Genomic DNA, 25,576 nt, shown 5'->3' with positions numbered 1-25,576 from the left:
AGTAGTCGTAGTGGCAGCAGTAGTAGTCGTAGTGGCAGCAGCAGTAGTCGTAGTGGCAGCAGCAGTAGTCGTAGTGGCAGCAGCAGTAGTCGTAGTGGCAGCAGCAGTAGTCGTAGTGGCAGCAGTAGTCGTAGTGGCAGCAGTAGTCGTAGTAGTAGCAGTAGTGGCAGCAGTAGTCGTAGTGGCAGCAGTAGTCGTAGTGGCAGCAGTAGGAGCAGTAGTAGCAGCAACAGTAGTAGCAGCAGTTGTAGTAGTAGCAGCTGTAGCAGCAGTCGTCGTCCTAGTAGTAGCAGCAGTCATAGTGACAGCAGTAGTCGTAGTAGTGGCAGCAGTAGTCGTAGCGGCAGCAGTAGTCGTAGCGGCAGCAGTAGTCGTGGCGGCAGCAGTTGTCGTAGCGGCAGCAGCAGTAGTCGTAGCGGCAGCAGCAGTAGTCGTAGCGGCAGCAGCAGTAGTCGTAGCGGCAGCAGCAGTAGTCGTAGCGGCAGCAGCAGTAGTCGTAGTGGCAGCAGCAGTAGTCGTAGTGGCAGCAGCAGTAGTCGTAGTGGCAGCAGCAGTAGTCGTAGTGGCAGCAGCAGTAGTCGTAGTGGCAGCAGTAGTAGTCGTAGTGGCAGCAGTAGTAGTCGTAGTGGCAGCAGCAGTAGTCGTAGTGGCAGTAGTAGTAGTGGCAGTAGTAGTGGCAGCAGTAGTAGTCGTAGTGGCAGCAGTAGTCGTAGTGGCAGCAGTAGTAGTCGTAGTGGCAGCAGCAGTAGTCGTAGTGGCAGCAGCAGTAGTGGCAGCAGCAGTAGTCGTAGTGGCAGCAGCAGTGGTCGTGGTGGCAGCAGCAGTAGTCGTAGTGGCAGCAGCAGTAGTCGTAGTGGCAGCAGTAGTAGTCGTAGTGGCAGCAGTAGTAGTCGTAGTGGCAGCAGCAGTAGTCATAGTGGCAGTAGTCGTAGTGGCAGTAGTCGTAGTGGCAGCAGCAGTAGTCGTAGTGGCAGCAGTAGTCGTAGTGGCAGCAGTAGTAGTCGTAGTGGCAGCAGCAGTAGTCATGGTGGCAGTAGTCATAGTGGCAGTAGTCATAGTGGCAGTAGTCGTAGTGGCAGTAGTCGTAGTGGCAGCAGCAGTAGTCGTAGTGGCAGCAGTAGTCGTAGTGGCAGCAGTAGTAGTCGTAGTGGCAGCAGTAGTCGTAGTGGCAGCAGTAGTAGCCGTAGTGGCAGCAGTAGTAGCCGTAGTGGCAGCAGCAGTAGTCGTAGTGGCAGCAGCAGTAGTCGTAGTGGCAGCAGCAGTAGTCGTAGTGGCAGCAGCAGTAGTCGTAGTGGCAGCAGCAGTAGTTGTAGTGGCAGCAGCAGTAGTCGTAGTGGCAGCAGCAGTAGTCGTAGTGGCAGCAGCAGTAGTCGTAGTGGCAGCAGTAGTAGTCGTAGTGGCAGCAGTAGTATTCGTAGTGGCAGCAGTAGTGGTAGTAGTGGCAGCAGCAGTCGTAGTAGTGGCAGCAGCAGTCGTAGTAGCAGCATCAGTTGTAGTAGCAGCATCAGTAGTAGCAGCATTAGTAGTGGTAGTAGTAGTATTAGCAGCAGCAGCATCAGTAGTAGTTGTAGCAGCATCAGTAGTAGTTGTAGCAGCATCAGCAGTCGCAGTTGTAGCTGCAGCAATAGTAGTAGTAGCAGCATCAGTCATAGTCATAGCAGCAGCAGTAGTAGTAGTAGCAGCATCAGTCGTAGTCATAGTAGCAGCATCAGTAGTAGCAGCATCAGTAGTAGCAGCATCAGTAGTAGCAGCATCAGTAGCAGCAGCATCAGTAAGTAGCAGCAGCAGTAGTAGTAGCAGTAGTAGCAGCAGCAGTCCTGTGTGGCTCAGTTGGTAAGAGCGTGGCTCTAGCAATGTCAGCGTCATTGGTTAGATTCCTGCAGGGAAAAAGCAGCTGGTAAGTGGAATAGATAAGGTACACTTGTGTGTTTTTTGTGTTACTTCAGTTCCCGACTGGAGAAATAAAAAAACGTCACATTAGGGTACTAAATAATTGAGTGATTTCCGTAACTCAGATTGGGAGAGTTTAAATACGATGCTATTTATAGGGCCCAAAAAGGTCATTGTAGTGGAGTGACTTTGTGTTTGTAAGCACCGTGTCCACTGCGTCTTGAGGGTTGTTTTTGTTCCGGTGGAGTACCGTTGGAGGGGTGTGCGCGCGCAAGTCATCTGTAATAGAGTTTGTGTGTGTGTGTGTGTGTGTACATGTGTAGGCCTTCCCAGGGCCACAGTGAAGCGTGCTGTCCCTGTCTGATCCAACATGGCCTGAACACACTCCTAATTAGAGGACGTCCTTCCAGGTGCTGACCAGGTTATACTTAGCCTGCCCGCTGACATCCGACACACACACACACTCCACCATCGAGCCTGCCCGCTGACATCTGACATTTCCAGCTGGTGGTGCTGCCGCGACCCCTAACCCCTTGACGTGAAAGACACTGTCCCCCATTCGCAAGGCCTCCCACTAGACCTCACGCCCCCCCTACCAGCCTCCACCAGCACAGCCCAGTGGCACAGCATGGGCAGTTTAGGTCCACCCACTGGGAGGTTCTGCCAGTATGGCTTCTGTCCTCCCTTACCTGCGCTCTCTGTCCCCCTCTGTCCCTCCGGCGTGCATCATCATTAATCAGATGGCCGGAGCTGCCGCAGATTTATGACACGGGCAGGAGGGGTGGCCCCGCGGCAGGCCTGTGTCGTCCAGAGATGTTAGGTGTGACGGGAGAGGGTGAGATGGGGTGAGTGAGGAGCAGGGGGGGGGAGGGGGGGGAGCAGGGGAGCAGATCTATAGTGGGGCCTGAAGAAACGGGACAGCCGTCGACCCAAGAGTGATAACAGACCCAAGTGTGTGTGAGAGAGAGAGCAGTGAGAGACAGAGAATAAGAGAACCTTCACCACAAAGCGTTGAGGCACCGTGGTCTCTGGTTTCTTGGCGGTGATCAGAAGTTGCTCCATGTCTTAATTATTAATTATTCATCTAAGGCGGGATTAGATGTGACCCAGTTTCCCTACAAACACACACACCTAAGTGTATCTACACTCTGCAGATAATATTTAGTTTCATTATTATCTGTGTATTAACAAGCTTAACTTAACTCAATGCCTTTTGGTGTGTGTGTGTGTGTGTGTGTGTGTGTGTGTGTGTGTGTGTGTGTGTGTGTGTGTGTGAAATAAAGATGGAGAGAAAGAGAAGGGGAGGAGAGGATTTGGTTAGAGATGCCCTGCAGACCTGGACAGAGTGAGAGAGTCAGTCATTAGGTCCTACCATCTGTGCGCCAGGATCCTAGGATTCACTGTTCACTGATGGTCCAGACCAGGGACTTTTAGTTCTCTCTCTAAATAACAGACCGCTTACAAAACCTACTCTCACCCTCAATCTGATAGACTCCCTCTCTCTCACATGTTACTGGTCAGTGTGTGTGTGACTATGTTCCTGTGTGTGTGGTTTGAGGTACACACTAAGAACACAGAAGACTAGAATAGTAGAATGCAGACACACGGCCACGTGTTGTGCCATGTGACCAGCGTTATGTTATTGTTGGGTTTATGTGATCAACTGTCACATGGAGAAAACCCCAGTTGAACCCTGCTCTTCTGCCACAGTCCACACTGTATCGTTCCACAAATAGTTGAGGATCTCTCACACACAACCCTCCTCAACCCTCTCTGTCTACCCTCTCTCTGTCCTTGTCGTTCCTCTCATTCCTCTTGACCCTCACCTCTCTCGTCAATCTGGCTCTACTCGCTCTCCCTTTTGCCTCCCACCTCTTCCTCTCTCTCCTCTTTCATTTGTCCTCTTCCCCTCTCTCCTCACCTTTTCCTCCTCTCCAACCTTCTCGCTATCCTCTAACCCCCCCCCCCTCTCTCTCTCTCTAACCCTCCCCTCTCTCTCTAACCCTCTCCCCCCCTCTCTCTCTGTATAGCGGCCAACCAGAAGGAAGCCCTGAAGGCTCCACAGTCCTTCCATTTGAAGCAGGAACCCCGGGCAGAGGAAGAAGAGGTGCGGAGGAGCCCCCGGAGCCAGCCCAGCTACTCCTCCTTCTACCAGGAGCAGGGCGCGGCACTGGGGGCCACAGGGCCAGCAGAGGTCACAGCAGACAGTGGGGGCCACAGGGGGACACTAAAGGGACGGGAGGGAAGCCCCATGGGAAACAAGAACAGTCTCCTCAGCCAGGACATCAACTTCAAGGTGGCGTCGGAGCTGCTGATGAAGCTATCAGGTAAGGTAATGGGCTGTGGGTTGAGGGGGGAGGTATTTGGTGTATGTGTGTTCCGGGTTAGAAGTGATGTTTTTAACAGCACAATAGACACATTCACAGCCAATTTTAGAATAAAAAATAATTAGAACATAGTTGGTGTTTCTCTATATAGGATAGTGCAAGTAGAGATTGAATTCAAATGAGCTCCACAAACCTTAACTTGACCTATGTACTGACAAGGCGTGCAAGTATTTTAAAACTCTACTCAGTGATCTCACACATCTGAGTATATAATTCACCCATGTTGATCTGGAGATTGCAGTGAAAGGGTAGTGACTGGGTCAACATGGTTACAGTTAGTGCCTTAAATCAGCCAATAGGAATGAATCAGTAGAGAGGTCAAAGGTGACCCAGGTCCCTGCCATGTAATGACATGGGTAAAACCATTGTACTGTGAAATGTTTATATCGCTTACACTGAGACTCAAAGCTCTCTATTTTGGCACCAAAGCCTTTGTGTCCTCCCATGGTAATATCCAGGTCAAAGTCCTCTCTCAACACCTCTGTTCTCTTTCTCTCCCTCCTGCGTATTCCTCTCCACTTCCTTCTGTTTTTCTTTCTTTTTCTCTCTCCCCCGGTTTCTGTTCTCTCTCTTTCCCTCCTGCCTCCTCCTCCTCCCAAGTTTTTTGGGTGGAAGATGGGCAGAAGGGTCAATTATTTTTCATGTTGTTCAGTCAATATCCTTTTCCCGTCCTGCGGTCCCCCGTCCGAAACAAACCAATCGATGGCTGCTGGGTCCATCTCCAACGGTGCGCTACAGTGAACCTCAAACCTGGCCCCCCTCTCACCCTCGCCCCTCTCTATGAAAACAGAGATGACGGAGGGAAGAAAGAACACCCTGTCCTAAACCGTCTTCTAGTTTTAGCATGTTCTCTGTTATTTCTGCTGCAGTACAGGTTATGTCATACGAGAGGCCCCTCTCGCCCTCAACTATATGAGACAGAGTTAGTGAAAGGATGGAAGGACTGAAAAGAACACCCTGTCCTGAACCGTGTGCTAGATTTAACATGTTTAATGTTATTCGCTGCTACGTAATTACAGTGTGTTATCACAAAAGTGTAGCCTATCTGCTTATTTCATTTTCAGCTGAAAGTGTGGTCAAGTGTGTGTCTGTGTGTAGCTTGTAGGTTGTGTGTGCTGTAGGTGTTGATGGTGGGTGGGTGTTACCGTGTGTGTGTGTGATCTCTTGATTTAATTGAATTCCATGCTCCGAGGGAACACTACTTTGTGTGTGTGTGTGTGTTTGCTGCGGGGTGTGTAGTGTAACACAGCAGTTGATAACAGTACAGTGATCTCTCAGCTTCATGGCCCCTCATCTCATCCTGTACCCTCACACACCAGCTGCCATTGTTCTGTTCTCTTGTTCTCTCTGGGTCGCCCTGTGTCTACAGTGAGTCATAGTCACTGCCTGGGAGCGCTGCTACACTATACACTACATTACACTATACACCACACACGCACTATACATTACGTGTGTGTGTGTGTGTGTGTGTGTGTGTGTGTGTGTGCGTGTGTGTGCGCGACAGAGATGGTGAGTGTGAGAGAGAGAGTTGAACAGAGAGGAGGTGGGAAGTCTCTCAGTGATTCCTCCACTACTGCTGCTTGTCCTTTGTTCTTTTTTCCTCACCATCATTCCCCACCTCTGGGCCAACATGCTCACCACACCACCACATCCTCCTTTAGCATCCGCTAGCATTCAGAGCGTAAGCCGTTAGCCTGTCAGTGTAGTTTAATATTGGCCTGTTAGCCTTTGTAATTTAGCAGCAATGCGATGAGACAAATTAAGGATTCTAGCTTTAAATACTTCAAATATCTTTCATTGTGCTCACCCCCCTGGAGCTTAGTAGAGCGAGTAGTGCCGTTGTCCATTGCCATGACAACAGCAGTGGGGTCGTCTGAGAGAGTAGGAGAGAAGGTTGTCTGGTGTGATGGCTGTGACAGTGAGTCTGGCCCCTCAGTCAGACGGCCTTGAGGTTAGAGAGAGGAACGGGGGAGGAGGAGGAGGGAGGCCAAGGGGAAGGTATATTCCGTATGAGTCATCTGCGTCACACGGCCACGAGGTTTCAAGGACGTCTACTCCGTCACCTCTGACCCCTTGCCGAGGTCAACTCCGGCGCAGGGAGGCACGGTGTTGGCTGAAAGAAAGTCACATGGGTGCGATTGAGCACCGATTGAAAAAAAAACTGGAGATCTTACAATAGACTGGTTAAATGGATTGTAACCAGAGAGGCTCCTCCTTAAACCCACTAATATGGAATAGGCTAGATGTAATTAAATGACCGGACTAGCTAATTTTCAGTTGACCAAGGCAACCATCAGGAGAGCAAGGAGGACTGGCATCAAAACTGGCCATTGTGTACTGTAATGTGTTGCATCACTGCTTTAACTAGGTCACTTCTGTTTCTCTCTCTTTTCGTTCTTTCTCTCTCTCTCCTTATCAAATGACGGTGGTGGCGGTAGCGCTCTCTCTCCACCCCTACCTACATCTGTTTTAAAACATGCTGTTAGCACGGTTAGCGTCTAGGGGCTAATTACAGGAGGGCTAAACAGTCCCCTGCGCTGCTGGCTAACGCCTGCTAGTGCCTGTTAGCAGATGGGTACTGGTATAGAGGGTACAGAAGGACATCAGGGGACTGGGAGAAGGGGGGTATGGGGGGGTACAGTGCCTTGAGTGATACCCTTTGTCCCAGGCAGGCAGGCTGGCAAAGTGTGGGTGATGATGTCCCTGCCACCCACTGTCCCTGGTTCCATCTACCCCCTACCCCCCACCATGGGTGTGAAGTCACACGTGTCTCCTAGCAGTGAGCCTATTTCCGTCCCAATATACCACCCTCCGTTTCGTCTTTCGTCGCCCTCAGCGCCCTTGCTAATTAAGACGAGTGTACCTGACATGGCGTCCCAGTTGGGGTCGTGTAGTTAACGTGATGTGGGCTGTAGTAGAACCTGATGACCTGATGATGCTTGTCAAAGATGTTGGACTACAGGATACACTCTCACACACACATACAGACCAGAATAGGAAAAAGCAGAGGCGTAACGTTCACTGGGAAAGGAAGAATTTCAAATATAAAATATATTTAGATTTGTTTAACACTTTTTTGGTTACTACATGATTCCATAGCTTTTGTGTGAGATATATATATATATATATATATATATATATATATATATATATATATATATATATATATATATATAGGTAATTATAGGTAATTATATACAGGGAATTTTTACTAGGATTAAATGTCAGGAATTGTGAAAAACTGAGTTTAAATGTATTTGGCTAAGGTGTGTATGTATATATATATATATATATATATATATATATATATATATATATATATATATATACCTTAGCCAAATCCATTTAAACTCAGTTTTTCACAATTCCTGACATTTAATCCTAGTAAAAATTCCCTGTTTTAGGTCAGTTAGGATCACCACTTTATTTTAAGAATGTGAAATGTCAGAATAATAGTAGAGAAAATGATTAATTTCAGCTTTTATTTCTTTCATCACATTCCCAGTGGGTTAGAAGTTTAAATACACTCAATTAGTATTTGGTAGCATTGCCTTTAAATTGTTGATCATGGGTCAAAACGTGTCGGGTAGCCTTCCACAAGCTTCCCATAATAAGTTGGGTGAATTTTGGCCCATTCCTCCTGACAGAACTGGTGTAACTGAGTCAGGTTTGTAGACCTCCTTGCTCGCACACGCCTTTTCAGTTCTGCCCACAAATTTTCTATAGGATTGACTTCAGGGCCTTGTGATGGCCATTCCAATACCTTGACTTTGTTGTCCTTAAGCCATTTTGCCACAACTTTGGAAGTATGCTTGGGGTCGTTGTCCATTTGGAAGACCCATTTGCGACCAACCTTTTTCTTCCTGACTGATGTCTTGAGATGTTGCTTCAATATATCCACATAATTTTTGTTCCTCATGTAGCCATCTATTTTGTGAAGTGCACCAGTCCCTCCTGCAGCAAAGCACCCCCACAACATGATGCTGCCACCCCAGTGCTTCATGGTTGGGATGGTGTTCTTCCTCCCCCTTTTTCCTCCAAACATGACGATGGTCATTATGACCAAACAGTTATATTTTTGTTTCATCAGACCAGAGGACATTTGTCCAAAAAGTACAATCTTTGTCCCCATGTGCAGTTGCAAACCGTAGTCTGGCATTTTTGTGGTGGTTTTGGAGCAGTGGCTTCTTCCTTGCTGAGCGGCCTTTCCGGTTATGTCGATATAGGACTCGTTTTACTGTGGATATAGATACTTTTGTACCCGTTTCCTCCAGTATCTTCACAAGGTCCTTTGCTGTTGTTCTGGGATTGATTTGCACTTTTCGCACCAAAGTACATTAATCTCTAGGAGATAGAACGCGTCTCCTTCCTGAGCGGTATGACGGCTGCCTGGTCCCATTTGTGTTTATACTTGCGTGCTATTGTTTGTACAGATGAACGTGGTACCTTCAGGCGTTTGGAAATTGATCCCAAGGATGAACCTGACTTGTGGAGGTCTTTTTTCTGAAGTCTTTGCTGGTTTCTTTTGATTTTCCCATGATGTCAAAAGAGGCACTGAGTTTGAAGGTAGGCCTTGAAATACATCCACAGGTACACCTCCAATTGACTCAAATGGTGTCAATTAGCCTATCAGAAGCTTCTAAAGCCATGACATAATTTTTGGGAATTTTCCAAGCTGTTTAACTTCTTATGGATCCCTTTGCGAGCCAATCCCTTTAGCGGGATCGAGTTGACAGCACCCAGTGAAATTGCAGCGCGCCAAATTCAAAAACAGAAATACTCATAATAAGAATTCATAAAGCATACAAGTGTTATACATCGGTTTAAAGATTCACTTCTTGTTGATCCAGCCGCAGTTTCAGATTTCAAAAAGGCTTTACGGTGAAAGCAGACCATGCAATTATCTGAGGACAGCACCCAGCATACCAACCCATGAAAATCAGATTTCAACCAGGCAGGTGCTACACAAAAGTCCGAAATAACGATATAATTCATGCCTTACCTTTGAAGATCTTCTTCTGTTGGCAAAATGTCCCATAAATGTCACACATTGTATTTTTGTTCGAGAAATTGCTTCTTTATATCCTCAAAATGTCAATTTATTTGGCACGTTTGATTCAGAATAACACCGGTTCCAACTCGCCCAACATGCCTACAAAGTATCTAATAAGTTACCTGTAAACTTGGTCCAAACATTTCAAACAACGTTCCTAATCCAAATTTATGTATCCTAAAATGTAAATAATTGATACAATTTAAGACGGGAAATACTGTGCTCAATACCGGACGAAAACAAAGTGAAGCTCGTGCCAGGTTGCGTGCACCAACATTAGAGTGCACCTGGAGTGACACATGGAAATAACAGGGCTACTTCTTCATTTCTCAAAGGAAACACATCAACCAATTTCTAAGGACTGTTGACTAGTGGAAGCCATAGGAACTGCAATCATATTTCTATTAAAAAGGGATTGCCATAGAAAACTAATGGAAAACAGATTGAGCTCAAAAAATGTTTTCCCTGAATGGATTGTGCTCGGGGTTTCGCCTGCCAAATCAGTTCTGTTATACTCAGACATTATTCAAACAGTTTTAGTAACTTCAGAGTATTTTCTATCCAAATCTACTAATAATATGCATATCCTAGCTTCCGGACCTGAGTAGCAGGCAGTTCACTTTGGGCACACCTTTCATCCGGATGTGAAAATACTGCCCCCTAGCCCAAAGAAGTTTTAAAGGCACAGTCAACTTAGTTTATGTAAACTTCTGACACACTGGAATTGTGATACAGTGAATTATAAGTGAAATAATTTGTCTAAACAATTGTTGGAAAAATGACTTGTGTCAAGCACAAAGTACAGTCGTGGCCAAAAGTTTTGAGAATGACACAAATATACATTTTCACAAAGTCTGCTGCCTCAGTTTGTATGTTGGCAATTTGCATATACTCCAGAATGTTATGATCAGATGAATTGCAATTAATTGCAAAGTTCGCCTTTGCCATGCAAATGAACTGAATCCCCAAAAAACACTTCCACTGCATTTCAGCCCTGCCACAAAAGGACCAGCTGACATCATGTCAGTGATTCTCTCGTTAACACGGGTGTGAGTGTTGACGAGGACATGGGTGGAGATCACTCTGTCACGCTGATTGAGTTCGAATAACAGACTGGAAGCTTCAAAAGGAGGGTGGTGATTGGAATCATTGTTCTTCATCTGTCAACCATGGTTACATGCAAGGAAATACGTGCCGTCATCATTGCTTTGCACAAAAAGGGCTTCACAGGCAACTATATTGCTGCCAGTAAGATTGCATCTAAATCAGCCATTTATCGGATCATCAAGAACTTCAAGGAGAGTGGTTCAATTGTTGTGAAGAAGGCCTCAGGGAGCCCAAGAAAGTTCAGGAAGCGACAGGACCGTCTCCTAAAGTTGATTCAGCTGTGGGATCGAGGCACTACCAGTACAGAGCTTGATCAGGAATGGCAGCAGGCAGGTGTGAGTGCATCTGCACGCACAGTGAAGCAAAGACTTTTGGAGGATGGTCTGTTGTCAAGAAGGGCAGCAAAGAAGCCACTTGTCTCCAGGAAAAACATCAGGGACAGACTGATATTCTCCAAAAGGTACAGGGATTGGACTGCTGAGGACTGGGGTAAAGCAATTTTCTCTGGTGAATCCCCTTTCCGATTGTTTGGGGCATCCGGAAAAAAGTTTGTCCGGAGAAGACAAGGTGAGCGCTACCATCAGTCCTGTGTCATGCCAACAGTAAAGCATCCGGAGACCATTCATGTGTGGGGTTGCTTCTCAGCCAAGGGAGTGGGCTCACTCACAATTTTGCCTAAGAACACAGCCATGAATAAAGAATGGTACCAAAACATCCTCTGAGAGCAACTTCTCCCAACCGATCCAGGAACAGTTTGGTGACAAACAATGCCTTTTCCAGCATGATGGCGCACCTTGCCATAAGGCAAAAGTGATAACTAAGTGGCTCGGGGGGAACAAAACATTGATATTTTGGGTCCATGTCCAGGAATCTCCCCAGACCTTAATCCCATTGAGAACTTGTGGCCAATCCTCAAGAGGCGGGTGGACAAAGAAAACCCCACAAATTCTGGCAAACTCCAAGCATTGATTATGCAAGAATGGGCTGCCATCAGTCAGTATGTGGCCCAGAAGTTAATTGACAGCATGCCAGGGCGGATTGCAGTGGTCTTGAAAAAGAAGGGTCAACACTGCAAATATTGATTCTTTGCATCAACTTCATGTGATTGTCAATAAAAGCCTTTGACACTTATGAAATGCTTGTAATTATACTTCAGTATTCCATAGTAACATCTGACAAAAATATCTAAAGACACTGAGGCAGCAGATTTTGTGAAAATTAAAATTTGTATCATTCTAAAAACTTTTGGCCACGACTGTAGATGTCCTAACCGACATGCCAAAACTATAGTTTGTTAACAAGAAATGTGTGGAGAGGTTGAAAAACGAGTTTTAATGACTCCAACCTAAGTGTATGTAAACTTCCGACTTCGTGTGTGTGTGTGTGTGTGTGTGTGTGTGTACTGAACAAAAATATAAACCCAACATGTATAATGCTGGTTTCATGCGCTGAAATAAAACATTCCAGAAATGTTCCATATGCAGAAAAAGCTTATTTCTCTCAAATGTTGTGCACAAATTGGTTTACATCCCTGTTAGTGAGTATTTCTCCTTTGCCAAGATAATCCATCCACCTGACAGGTGGCATATCAAGAAGCTGATTAAACATTATGACCATTACGCAGGTGCGACCAGCCACCAGGACAGCTGGTGCAACTGAGAAGTGTTTCTGTCTGTAATAAAACCCTTTTGTGGGGTAAAACTAATTCTGATAGGCTTTGCCTGGCTCCCCAGTCAGTGAGCCTGGCTCCCAAGTGGGTGGGCCTATGCCCTTCCAGGCCGACCCATGGCTGTGCCCCTGCCCAGTCATGTGAAATCCATCGATTAGGACCTAATGAATTTTTTCAGTGGACTGATTTCCTTAAATGAACTGTAACTCAGTAAAAATCGTTGAAATTGTTGCATGTTCCGTTTATATTTTTGTTCAGTATAGTTTAAACCGTACACTGACAATCAATTGTCCACACGTACTGCATAACAATAATTGATTGGATTTATGAAATGCAGGAATACATGGTAATGTAGCACAAGTGGTAGATCTAGTCTTACAGTGGCACTGATATCTTTAGGCACTCTTCCCCTTAGGGGACTATTGGGTCTTTGAACCACCCCCCCCCCCCCCCCCCACCCTCCCTCTCTCTCTAACAAACACACCACTCTCCGTTAGTCTCAGTGCAAGTGTTGCATCATCATTGTACTGAATTATTGAACGCTACAGTACCAGCCGATCTGAGAACAGATGTAGCAGCATTATCACCCCTCCCGCTCCTGGCTGAATAAGAGGTAACTGGTCTAAGATCAGTGTCTGTCTGCTGCTGCTGTTTCGCTCCCCAGCTGACATGTTGTCTTCCACCACTGCATCCCTTTGAAGCAGCTGAACTCTTCACCCCTTTCTGAGCAGGTCGACCAGAGAGGGAGAGCGAGGGGATGAGGAGGGAGGATGTCATTTTATTACTCCTCCTCTTATCCGTCTCCTTCTCTCGCTCACTCATCTTTCTTCCTTCTCTCTCACCCTCAGGGCGTTCCTCTCCCCGCTACTCTCCACCTTTATTTTGATCCTTTCCTCTCATCCTCCCTGACGGCATCCATGTGTCTCTCCCAGCTCATCTCTGTATTCCCCCTCTGTCGATGCATCACAGGTATACCTCGCGCTATGATACGGTAGCTTTACATGTGTCTCTCCCAGCTCATCTCTGTATTCCCCCTCTGTCGATGCATCACAGGTATACCTCGCGGTATGATACGGTAGCTTTACATGTGTCTCTCCCAGCTCATCTCTGTATTCCCCCTCTGTCGATGCATCACAGGTATACCTCGCGGTATGATACGGTAGCTTTACATGTGTCTCTCCCAGCTCATCTCTGTATTCCCCCTCTGTCGATGCATCACAGGTATACCTCGCGGTATGATACGGTAGCTTTACATGTGTCTCTCCCAGCTCATCTCTGTATTCCCCCTCTGTCGATGCATCACAGGTATACCTCGCGCTATGATACGGTAGCTTTACATGTGTCTCTCCCAGCTCATCTCTGTATTCCCCCTCTGTCGATGCATCACAGGTATACCTCGCGCTATGATACGGTAGCTTTACATGTGTCTCTCCCAGCTCATCTCTGTATTCCCCCTCTGTCGATGCATCACAGGTATACCTCGCGGTATGATACGGTAGCTTTACATGTGTCTCTCCCAGCTCATCTCTGTATTCCCCCTCTGTCGATGCATCACAGGTATACCTCGCTATGATACGGTAGCTTTACATGTGTCTCTCCCAGCTCATCTCTGTATTCCCCCTCTGTCGATGCATCAAAGGTATACCTCGCGGTATGATACGGTAGCTTTACATGTGTCTCTCCCAGCTCATCTCTGTATTCCCCCTCTGTCGATGCATCACAGGTATACCTCGCGCTATGATACGGTAGCTTTACATGTGTCTCTCCCAGCTCATCTCTGTATTCCCCCTCTGTCGATGCATCACAGGTATACCTCGCGCTATGATACGGTAGCTTTACATGTGTCTCTCCCAGCTCATCTTTGTATTCCCCCTCTGTCGATGCATCACAGGTATACCTCGCGGTATGATACGGTAGCTTTACATGTGTCTCTCCCAGCTCATCTCTGTATTCCCCCTCTGTCGATGCATCACAGGTATACCTCGCGCTATGATACGGTAGCTTTACATGTGTCTCTCCCAGCTCATCTCTGTATTCCCCCTCTGTCGATGCATCACAGGTATACCTCGCGCTATGATACGGTAGCTTTACATGTGTCTCTCCCAGCTCATCTCTGTATTCCCCCTCTGTCGATGCATCAAAGGTATACCTCGCGGTATGATACGGTAGCTTTACATGTGTCTCTCCCAGCTCATCTCTGTATTCCCCCTCTGTCGATGCATCACAGGTATACCTCGCGGTATGATACGGTAGCTTTACATGTGTCTCTCCCAGCTCATCTCTGTATTCCCCCTCTGTCGATGCATCACAGGTATACCTCGCGGTATGATACGGTAGCTTTACATGTGTCTCTCCCAGCTCATCTCTGTATTCCCCCTCTGTCGATGCATCACAGGTATACCTCGCTATGATACGGTAGCTTTACATGTGTCTCTCCCAGCTCATCTCTGTATTCCCCCTCTGTCGATGCATCACAGGTATACCTCGCGCTATGATACGGTAGCTTTACATGTGTCTCTCCCAGCTCATCTCTGTATTCCCCCTCAGTCGATGCATCACAGGTATACCTCGCGCTATGATACGGTAGCTTTACATGTGTCTCTCCCAGCTCATCTCTGTATTCCCCCTCTGTCGATGCATCACAGGTATACCTCGCTATGATACGGTAGCTTTACATGTGTCTCTCCCAGCTCATCTCTGTATTCCCCCTCTGTCGATGCATCACAGGTATACCTCACGCTATGATACGGTAGCTTTACATGTGTCTCTCCCAGCTCATCTCTGTATTCCCCCTCTGTCGATGCATCACAGGTATACCTCGCGCTATGATACGGTAGCTTTACATGTGTCTCTCCCAGCTCATCTCTGTATTCCCCCTCTGTCGATGCATCACAGGTATACCTCGCGCTATGATACGGTAGCTTTACATGTGTCTCTCCCAGCTCATCTCTGTATTCCCCCTCTGTCGATGCATCAAAGGTATACCTCGCGCTATGATACGGTAGCTTTACATGTGTTGAATCGGTAATGGTGTGGCTGTCTGGCTGTTAGCTGTAGGGCTTTACTGCTAGTCCTCTCCTCACCTATGTACACGCACACAGTCAGACTGTACGTTCTGATTGGAGCAGACAACGAAGGTCAAAGGTGAACAGCGAAACAGCAGCGCAGTCATTTTCACTCTGTCTCAAAAATGAATAATGCATTGTCAAGTAAAAGCAGACATGTATTTGTCTGATAAAATGTGATATGTACAGTGTGTTAATATAACCTGATATAGAGAGAAGATTACAGTATACTAGATAGCATATGGCTGTCTCTAAAGATACAGAATATATTAGCATGTAGCCTAAACACAATCCACACAATGTCAACATAATATACATTGGACTATGTATAGCCTACCTGTGTCATACATTGATCGGATAAGGTATGTGACAGAGTCAAGTAAACGTGATATCGACATTAGACCAGGGTTTTCCAAACCTGTTTCTGGAGAGCTACCGTCCTGTAGGTTTTCACTCCAACCCTAATCTAGCGCTCCTGATTCTAATAAATATCTGGTTGATAAACTCAATCAGGTTAGTTACAACTGGGGTTGGAGGGAAAACCTACAGGTCGATAGCCCTCCAGGAACAGGGTTAGAGTTAACCTACAGGAGGTTATCTCTCCCGGAACAGGGTTGGAGTTACCTCTCCTGTAGGTTATCTCTCCCGGAACAGGGTTGGAGTTAACCTACAGGAGGGTATCTCTCCAGGAACAGGGTTGGAGTTAACCTACAGGAGGGTATCTCTCCAGGAACAGGGTTGGAGTTAACCTACAGCAGGGTAGCTCTCCAGGAACAGGGTTGTAGTTAACCTACAGCAGGGTAGCTCTCCATAAACAGCGTTGTAGTTAACCTACAGCAGGGTAGCTCTCCAGAAACAGCGTTGTAGTTAACCTACAGCAGGGTATCTCTCCAGGAACAGGGTTGTAGTTAACCTACAGCAGGGTAGCTCTCCAGGAACAGGGTTAGAGAGCCCTGCATTAGACCATACATAGCCTGCCTGTGTACATTGAGATCATGACGGTGTATGGTACCATACAACCACCGTATATGATCAGTCAGAGCTGTGCAAGTGAGAGATTCTACACGACAGTACAGAGGTAGTGGGAGTTATCAGGTCACAACCACTCTACTTTCTGTTAGAGGTGAACTGGTGTTGTGTTCCACTGCTCCTACACTAGAGGGGATGATACACACACACACACACACACACACTTAGGAACAGGATTCATCTTTTTATGGCGCCAGAACATAATGTCATAGCCCTGGACATACAGTGGCGTGTGTAGTGTGTGTGTTTTATTGTGCTAGATAGGTAAGTGAAGGCCATGCAATTTAACACAAAAAAAAGACCACTTAGACCCCCCTACTTTGATGTGTTTTCACTGTGAGAGTGTGTCTATCTACTTTCTGAGCGTATGTGTGTGTGGGCAAAATGTTTGTGTGTGTAACCGTCTGACCGCTCAATGAATCTCAGCTGTGACGCAAGTGTGCTTATCCCAGCTCTCTCTCTCGGTGTGTGTGTGTGTGGCGCTCAGCAGTCCGCTCAGCCCCTGATGGCAGGGGTGGTGAACCACAGACGGGAGCGTGCGTGAGACTGCCTGTCCCTTGGTTGACCCCGGCCTCGCAGTGCTCTCTACCCCCCCTCCTCCACGACCGCTCTGCTCTTGCCAGGCTCTGGGCACCTGATTAAGGGATTAGTCAGCCGATGGTTGTCAGTTGTCTGCTGATGGGGGGGGTGACATGGGGTCGGCTAGGCTACCACCGCCCCCGAAACCTGGGTCCGGAAAGAGAACGCACTCAGATGGACGCACACACATACATCATGTAAACACACAGGCACACTGGGCTGACCGCACGCGCACACACACACACACTGGTGCTCTAGCATGCACCTGGGTAAGCATTTCACTGTTGGTCCACACCTGTTGTTTACGAAGCATGTGGCAAATAAAATGTGATTTGATGCACACACACACACACACACACTGGTGCACTCGCACATACTTTCAACTCCGAATGTAAACGCACCACTCAGGCTTGTACCTCACCACACACACACTGTAGGTCGGGTTCAGACAACGGTGACTAGCCTCGCCCCTCCCAGGCTCAGCCATCCAGGAGAGGAGAGGTCACAGAGAGGGCAGGGTCATCACTGGGTTACTACTGCCTCGCTGCCTCCTCACCCTTCCCTGCCTCTCTCCATCTATCGCTCTCTTTTTCCTACACTGCTGACCTCAGCATACCCTCTCACCCCTTCCTCCTTCCCCCCTCTCTCACTCTTTCTCTCTCCCCCTTCCATCTATCTCTCTCCCATCTCTCTCCTGTACTCCTGACCTCCCCTTCCCACCTCTTCCCCCCTCGCTACTGGCCCAATTTCATATATCCATAATCACCATGAGCATCCGTGTCAGCATGGCTGGAGCTCCCTGCTGCTCCTCACCACACACACACACTTACACACACACACAGACACACACAACCTGGACGAGACAGTCAAAATCTGTTACCTCAGAGATCCTGATGCCGTGTACTGCCGGCCACCGGGGCTATTTTTAGCGTCTGCTATTTGGCTAACCTCTTGAACACGGTCTGATAACCAGAGCGATGGGAAGGTTTTTCCTCCGTTATGGATTCTCTAACCAACGTTGTTGTTTTATTTCAACCCTGATTTTTCAAATCTACTAAGAGATGCCCTGATTTACAATAATCTAGATATGAAAAGACAACGGCCGCTGTTGAATCAGAAGTGTTATTTTGTTTGACGGCAGCTGAAGCAAAGGGTTTTCAAGGAGGCGTTTGAGTTTGCAACATCGTAACCCCCCCTCCCCCGTCAAAATGCCCATAGGGCTGGAATGAGGTTACTGTTGTACTGTTTCATATTTAATGGTGGTAGCATATTTTCTGTTTTGTGTGCTCCACTGAGCCACACACACACACCATACACTATCCTTGGATCATTGCTATTCTAACTTCCGCGATGCATATAAGGCCCTGCCCCGCCCTCCTTTCGGAAAAGCTGACCACGACTCCATTTTGTTGCTCCCTGCCTACAGACGAAAGCTAAAACAAGAAGCTCCCACGCTGAGGTCTGTTCAACGCTGGTCCAACCAATCTGATTCCACACTCCAAGACTGCTTCCATCACGTGGACTGGGATATGTTCCGTATTGCGTCAGACAACAACATTGACGAATACGCTGATTCGGTGAGCGAGTTCATTAGAACATGCGTTGAAGATGTCGTTCCCATAGCAACGATTAAAACATTCCCAAACCAGAAACCGTGGATTGATTGCAGCATTCGCGTGAAACTGAAAGCGCGAACCACTGCTTTTAATCAGGGCAAGGTGACAAAAAGAAAACCACCCCAGTCACTGACCAGGATGCCTTGCTCCCAAGCAGACTAAAATAACTTTTTTGCCCGCTTTGAGGACAATACAGTGCCACTGACACGGCCCGCAACCAAAACATGCGGACTCTCCTTCACTGCAGCCGAGGTGAGTAAAACATTTAAACTTGTTAACCCTCGCAAGGCTGCAGGCCCAGACGGCATCCCCAGCCGCGCCCTCAGAGCATGCGCAGACCAGCTGGCTGGTGTGTTTACGGACATATTCAATCAATCCCTATCCCAGTCTGCTGTTCCCACATGCTTCAAGAGGGACACCATTATCACCTCCACCCTACCTGACACCCTAGACCCACTCCAATTTGCTTACCGCCCAAATAGGTCCACCGACGATGCAATCTCAACCACACTGCACACTGCCCTAACCCATCTGGACAAGAGGAATACCTATCTGAGAATGCTGTTCATCGACTACAGCTCAGCATTTAACACCATAGTACCCTCCAAACTCGTCATCAAGCTCGAGACCCTGGGTCTCGACCCCGCCCTGTGCAACTGGGTACTGGACTTCCTGACGGGCCGCCCCCAGGTGGTGAGGGTAGGTAACAACATCTCCACCCCGCTGATCCTCAACATTGGGGCCCCACAAGTGTGCGTTCTGAGCCCTCTCCTGTACTCCCTGTTCACCCACGACTGCGTGGCCACGCACGCCTCCAACTCAATCATCAAGTTTGCGGACGACACAACAGTGGTAGGCTTGATTACCAACAACGACGAGACGGCCTACAGGGAGGAGGTGAGGGCCCTCGGAGTGTGGTGTCAGGAAAATAACCTCACACTCAACGTCAACAAAACTAAGGAGATGGTTGTGGACTTCAGGAAACAGCAGAGGGAACACCCCCCTATCCACATCGATGGAACAGTAGTGGAGAGGGTAGTAAGTTTTAAGTTCCTCGGCGTACACATCACAGACAAACTGAATTGGTCCACCCACACAGACAGCGTCGTGAAGAAGGCGCAGCAGCGCCTCTTCAACCTCAGGAGGCTGAAGAAATTTGGCTTGTCACCAAAAGCACTCACAAATTTCTACAGATGCACAATCGAGAGCATCCTGTCGGGCTATATCACCGCCTGGTACAGCAACTGCTCTGCCCACAACCGCAAGGCTCTCCAGAGGGTAGTGAGGTCTGCACAACGCATCACCGGGGGCAAACTACCTGCCCTCCAGGACACCTACACCACCCGAAGTCACAGGAAGGCCATAAAGATCATCAAGGACAACAACCACCCGAGCCACTGCCTGTTCACCCCGCTATCGTCCAGAAGGCGAGGTCAGTACAGGTGCATCAAAGCTGGGACCGAGAGACTGAAAACAGCTTCTATCTCAAGGCCATCAGACTGTTAAATAGCCACCACTAACATTGAGTGGCTGCTGCCAACACACTGACTCAACTCCAGCCACTTTAATAATGGGAATTGATGTAAAATATATCACTAGCCACTTTAAACAATGCTACTTAATATAATGTTTACATACCCTACATTATTTATCTCATATGTATACGTATATACTGTACTCTATATCATCTACTGCATCTTTATGTAATACATGTATCACTAGCCACTTTAAACTATGCCACTTTGTTTACATACTCATCTCATATGTATATACTGTACTCGATACCATCTACTGCATCTTGCCTATGCCGCTCTGTACCATCACTCATTCATATATATTTATGTACATATTCTTTATACCTTTACACTTATGTGTATAAGGTAGTAGTTTTGGGAATTGTTAGCTAGATTACTCGTTGGTTATTACTGTATTGTCGGAACTAGAAGCACAAGCATTTCGCTACACTCGCATTATCTGCTCACCATGTGTATGTGACAAATAAAATGATTTGATCCCGTTTTTCAACCACTCCACAAATTTCTTGTTAACAAACTATAGTTTTGGCAAGTCGGTTAGGACATCTACTTTATGCATGACACAAGTCATTTTTACAACAATTGTTTACAGACAGATTATTTCACTTATAATTCACTGTATCACAATTCCAGTGGGTCAGAAGTTTACATACACTAAGTTGACTGTGTCTTTAAACAGCTTGGAAAATTGAGTCAATTGGAGGTGTACCTGTGGATGTATTTCAAGGCCTACCTTCAAACTCAGTGCCTCTTTGCTTACATCATGGGAAAAGGTAAAGAAATCAGCCAAGACCTCAAAAAAATGTTTGTAGACCTCCACAAGTCCAGTTCATCCTTGGGAGCAATTTCTAAACACCTGAAGGTACCACGTTCATCTGTACAAACAATAGCACGCAAGTATAACCAAACAGTCGTCATTCCGCTCAGGAAGGAGACGCGTTCTGTCTCCTAGAGATGAGCGCACTTTGGTGCGAAAAGTACAAATGAATCCCAGAACAACAGTAAAGGACCTTGTGGGTTCAAAAGTATCTATCTCCACAGTAAAATGAGTCCTGTATCGTCATAACCTGAAAGGCTGCTCAGCAAGGAAGAAGCCACTGCTCCAAAACCGCCATAAAAAAGCAAGACTACGGCTTTGCAACTGCACATGGGGACAAAGATCATACTTTTTGGAGGAATGTCCTCTGGTCTGATGAAACAAAAATAGAACTGTTTGGGCATAATGACTATCGCTATGTTTGGATGGGAAAGGGGTAGGCTTGCAAGCCGAAGAACACCATCCCAACCGTGAAGCACGGGATGGCAGAATCATGTTGTGGGGGTGCTTTGCTGCAGGAGGGACTGGTGCACTTCACAAAATAGATGGCATCATGAGGAACAAAAATGATGTGGATATATTGAAGCAACATCTCAATACATCAGTCAGGAAGAAAAAGGTTGGTCGCAAATGGGTCTTCCAAATGGACAATGATCACAATGATAATTCTCTCTACTATTATTCTGACATTTCATATTCTTAAAATAAAGTGGTGATCCTAACTGACCCCAGACAGGGCATTTTTACTAGAATTAAATGTCAGGAATTGTGAAAAACTGAGTTTAAATATATTTGGCTAAGGTGTATGTAAACTTACGACTTCAACTGTATATATAACACACACACACACACCAGTGAACCTGTGCCGGCTGCCTAGCTCCCTGAGCCAGTGTGTGACCTGGTGATGCCCTCTAGCCCTACATAATCACATAACTAGACAATATCCACTCAGGAACGGAGTGCTTTAGGGGTTGAATGGATGTTATGGCTTTATTAAACATTTTGGGAATTCCAACCATTTTCATTTGGATTCAGGCTCGTATTATTTTGAGGAGGTTAAGTGAGGACAGTCCGGAGTTTAGAGTGCTCCTGATGGATGGAGATTGAAGTACGAATGGAATGAGAGATCTTGTCTGATTAAATGTACAGAATGTCCTCAGGGTATGTTAAAGACATTAACAAGTTTTTTTTAAGGTTATTTCTCTTTGAACATCCATGAGGTAATATGAAGTCTATGTAGGGTTTGTATGATAAATGAACTTAGTTATCTATATTTTGTGAATGAGACACATCCATGCATCATCTGTAAAATGCAGAGATTAGGACATTACCGGGAATCAAATCCACTTACTAGTCAGCTTTGAGGAAAGCCAGTAGAGTTGTATCCGGTATAAATATATTATAACCTTTTGGATAAACTGGCTTTTCTCAAACTATAAGGCAAATGACTTCCCTCACTACCCAGGTTAAAGCCATGATCCCTTATTCCCGTGTTTATCAAGAATGGTCCCCCACCCAAAGGACATCCAGCCAACTTAACTCAACGGTGGGAAGCATTGGAGTCAGCATCCCTGTGGAATGCTTTTGACACCATGTCCTGATGAATTGGGGCTGTTTTAAGGGGAAAGGGGGGTGCAACTCAATATTAGAAAGGTGTTCCTAATGTTTGGTGTACTCAGTGTAGACAGGAGTTGTCACAGGAACTCATAGATTCAACCCTGTCCCTCTCGTCCAATCCCCTACCCCAGAAAGCAACAAGGACGCCGCCCACTACCAGAAGGTGATGGTGAAGGCAGAGCCTATGGAGGTGGACCCAGCCAGCGGCCCAGCCCCGCCCTCTTCTCACCTGCTGGCCTTCAGCACTTTAGGGCCGTGTGAGAAGAGCGATCCAATGGTCAGCCTCCCTGAGGCGTTGTCCCGCCCCCAGAAGCAAGACCTCTTCTCTCAGGACATATCGGTGAAAATGGCCTCCGAGCTCCTCTTCCAACTCTCAGGTGCGCAATGTTCTCTATGATACACAACACACAAACGACACACACAATCTCTCAAACATACACACACATGTACACACACACGTACCCTTACACACCTCCCTGACTACATTCACACACACCTCTCTCTGGTACCTCAGTGCTCAGTGTCAACCTTGAAATGTGGTGTGATACTTAGCCATAAAACCTATATGTTTCTCTTCCATCCTCTGGGGGCTCTGCGGTTAGGGGACACTATATATTACCTGTAATGTGCTCTGTAGGTTTTATACACACTTCTTCCCTGCTTGGCTGTGACCATGACATTGAGGCGGCTGTTTGAATTGCAGCTGTTTGTATTGCCTGATGGCAGAGCACTGAAGTGGAGCCTGCATACACTTCAGGGGTTGTGGGGGTGGGGGGGGTACAGAAGACCCAGGCCATGCCCCCCAGCTCTGATTGCTACGCCTAAATGTCTTATACAGTAGCACCTCGGAAATTGTGGCAAAAAAAATCTCTCCAGCGAGAGAGATGCACACAACGATGAGAACGCAAGTACACACACACACACATACGCATGCAGACACACACACACACACACACATACGCATGCAGACACACACACACACACACACAGATATGCACGCAGACACACACAAGCCCCCATGGGGAGCAGTGTCTACAAAGTGCCTGTCTTCCCCCACATCCCTCCCTCCCTCCTTCTCCTTCTCTATCCCTCCTTCTCTCTTTCTTCCTCGACTCCTTTTCAAACATGTCGGGTCAAGCACACTTGGCTGCACACACTAGCCCCCCTGCCCCTCTCTCAACTACCCCCCCCCCGATTTCTCCCGTGTGGCATCACCATGGCAACGCGGAGAGACCTCTGTCCTTGGCGAACCGTTTGACGGAGAGGGGTGTTAGGGAGTGGGGGGCGAGGAGGGGTTGGGGGGCAGCGACTAGAGCAGTGCCACCCAGGGAGCAAGAGGCTGCTATAATGAGGTCATCACTAGTAGGCTGCTGAAGCCAAGGGACAACCATACACTTTCCCTGGGTTTTATTACTCTGACCATAGAATTAGGAATTTGAATACTAGAATGGACATGAAAGTTCTTATGACAGCATAAAAGGTCAGCCATTTTGGTCAGGGAGTTAGTCAACCAGTGTGCCGTGATGAGATATTGTGTAAAACAATCATTTTGAAGATTGTTTGCACAGTATGTTTGTTAGCCAGTTTAAGTGGAATAATTCCAATAATTATTTTAAAATGTCTAATTTTTCAAACCAATATGCCAACATTCCATACTAACAATGCAGTCAATCCACAGCCACTGGCTGAAATCAGTTGATAGGATTTAGACAAGTTGTAAATGCAGCAAGCTCAGATATTGTATCATATTATAAACACTCACAGCTTTCCAAGAAAACAAACTGAGAGACATTTATGGTCCGTTTCCATATTTCATAGGCTATTTATACAGTCTAAAACCTGTACAAACTTTATAATTATATGACATTATTTTAGGTTAAAAAAATAATCACATGCCTTACTTTTATTTTTCTGCATAAGTGAAATCAGGAAATGTGTCTCCTATGCCTCTACTACCATTAATTCCAATTAGACTGGTTTGGATTTCTCCCTGGCCACAATGGCTGCCATTTTTATACCATTCTGGAACTTTGAGGGTTTATGACATAGCCCCTCTAGTAATTGAATATGATCTCTTTGACTTTGATCACTTAAAACAGTATATACCAAGGCAACAGGACAAACATGCAACTTCCCTGGGTTTTTATACAGCATGTTACTTTGACCACAATGTTACTATACGCTACAATCTGGGATTAGTTTTTCAGCAAAATGGTTCGGGAAATGTCACGTTGAATAATCAATATGTCCTGAATAACCGCTTCGTGGTTCCATCATGATTTGTCATTGTTGTTAATGACCGTCTTTGATGTTGTGATGTTTTTTGTGTTGCAGAAAAAGTCAGCAAAGCCAACGACCACAAAGACAGCAACATGGTGGGCATACGCAGGTAAGACAACAACAACAACAACAATATGTTGTTTTGTCACATACACTGGATAGGTGCAGTGAAAGGTGTTGTTTTACAGTGTCAGCCATAGGAGTACGGCGCCCTTGGAGCTAAATCTGTCCAGGTTAAGTGCCTCGACAGATTTTCACCTTGTTGGCTTCTTTTCCGCTTAGCTGCTATTTCTACAGTTAGTCTGTTTTGGTATATGGCTTATGGTTTAGCATTGAGATTGGGAGGCCTGGAGCTCTGCAACTTTTAAAAAAAATAATTTGCATATTGATTGCATATTGCTATCATATTTTAGCGTAAGCATTTGTTTTAGTTATGGAGCTGTTATAGCATGATACTGCTCTGACTGTGTCTGTGTGTGGTTGTGTGTCCACTCCTAGCCCCTTCCTGGACGAGCGTTTCAGACAATCCCCCTTCAGCCAGCACTCCAAGTCCTCCTCCCCCGCAGAGGCCAGCTCCTCTGCTAGGACAGCCCTCCACGGTGAGAGACACACTCACACATATCATTACTGTCAGACAGACAGACAGATGAAATTCAGTGGGCAGACTACTATAGTGAGCCACACACTCAGAAAGACACACACACACACTCCAGACAGACACTCATAATGTAGACATGCAGTCAGAATGTTGGCCCTCACAGCTAATTACAGTAACCTCCCACCCTCCTCAGCCACATCTCCACCTCCCCAGGCCTTTCCTCGCTCTCTCACACATCTACCCAGCCATGAGGCCTCAACTCTGGCCAACCCTCTCTTCCTCCACCCCTCTTCCTCCACCCCTCTTCCTCCATTCCTCCACCTCCATTCCTCCA

General features: G+C 46.8%; 1 protein-coding gene across 1 annotated transcript in view; it reads left to right on the top strand.

The window, feature by feature from the left end:
- Positions 1–25,576, top strand: part of znf827 (zinc finger protein 827) — a 110,004-nt gene that overhangs the window by 24,084 nt on the left and 60,344 nt on the right. The window contains exons 5-8 of the mRNA XM_065003325.1: positions 3,921–4,217; positions 22,496–22,741; positions 24,699–24,753; positions 25,143–25,243. Coding sequence (XP_064859397.1) covers positions 3,921–4,217; positions 22,496–22,741; positions 24,699–24,753; positions 25,143–25,243 — 699 coding nt within the window. The remainder of the gene's footprint in view (positions 1–3,920; positions 4,218–22,495; positions 22,742–24,698; positions 24,754–25,142; positions 25,244–25,576) is intronic.

Source organism: Oncorhynchus nerka, linkage group LG18 (genome assembly GCF_034236695.1).
Source record: "Oncorhynchus nerka isolate Pitt River linkage group LG18, Oner_Uvic_2.0, whole genome shotgun sequence".
Taxonomy (NCBI): domain Eukaryota; kingdom Metazoa; phylum Chordata; class Actinopteri; order Salmoniformes; family Salmonidae; genus Oncorhynchus; species Oncorhynchus nerka.
Note: the sequence above shows the minus strand (reverse complement) of the source record. Positions and strands in the feature narration are given on the sequence as shown.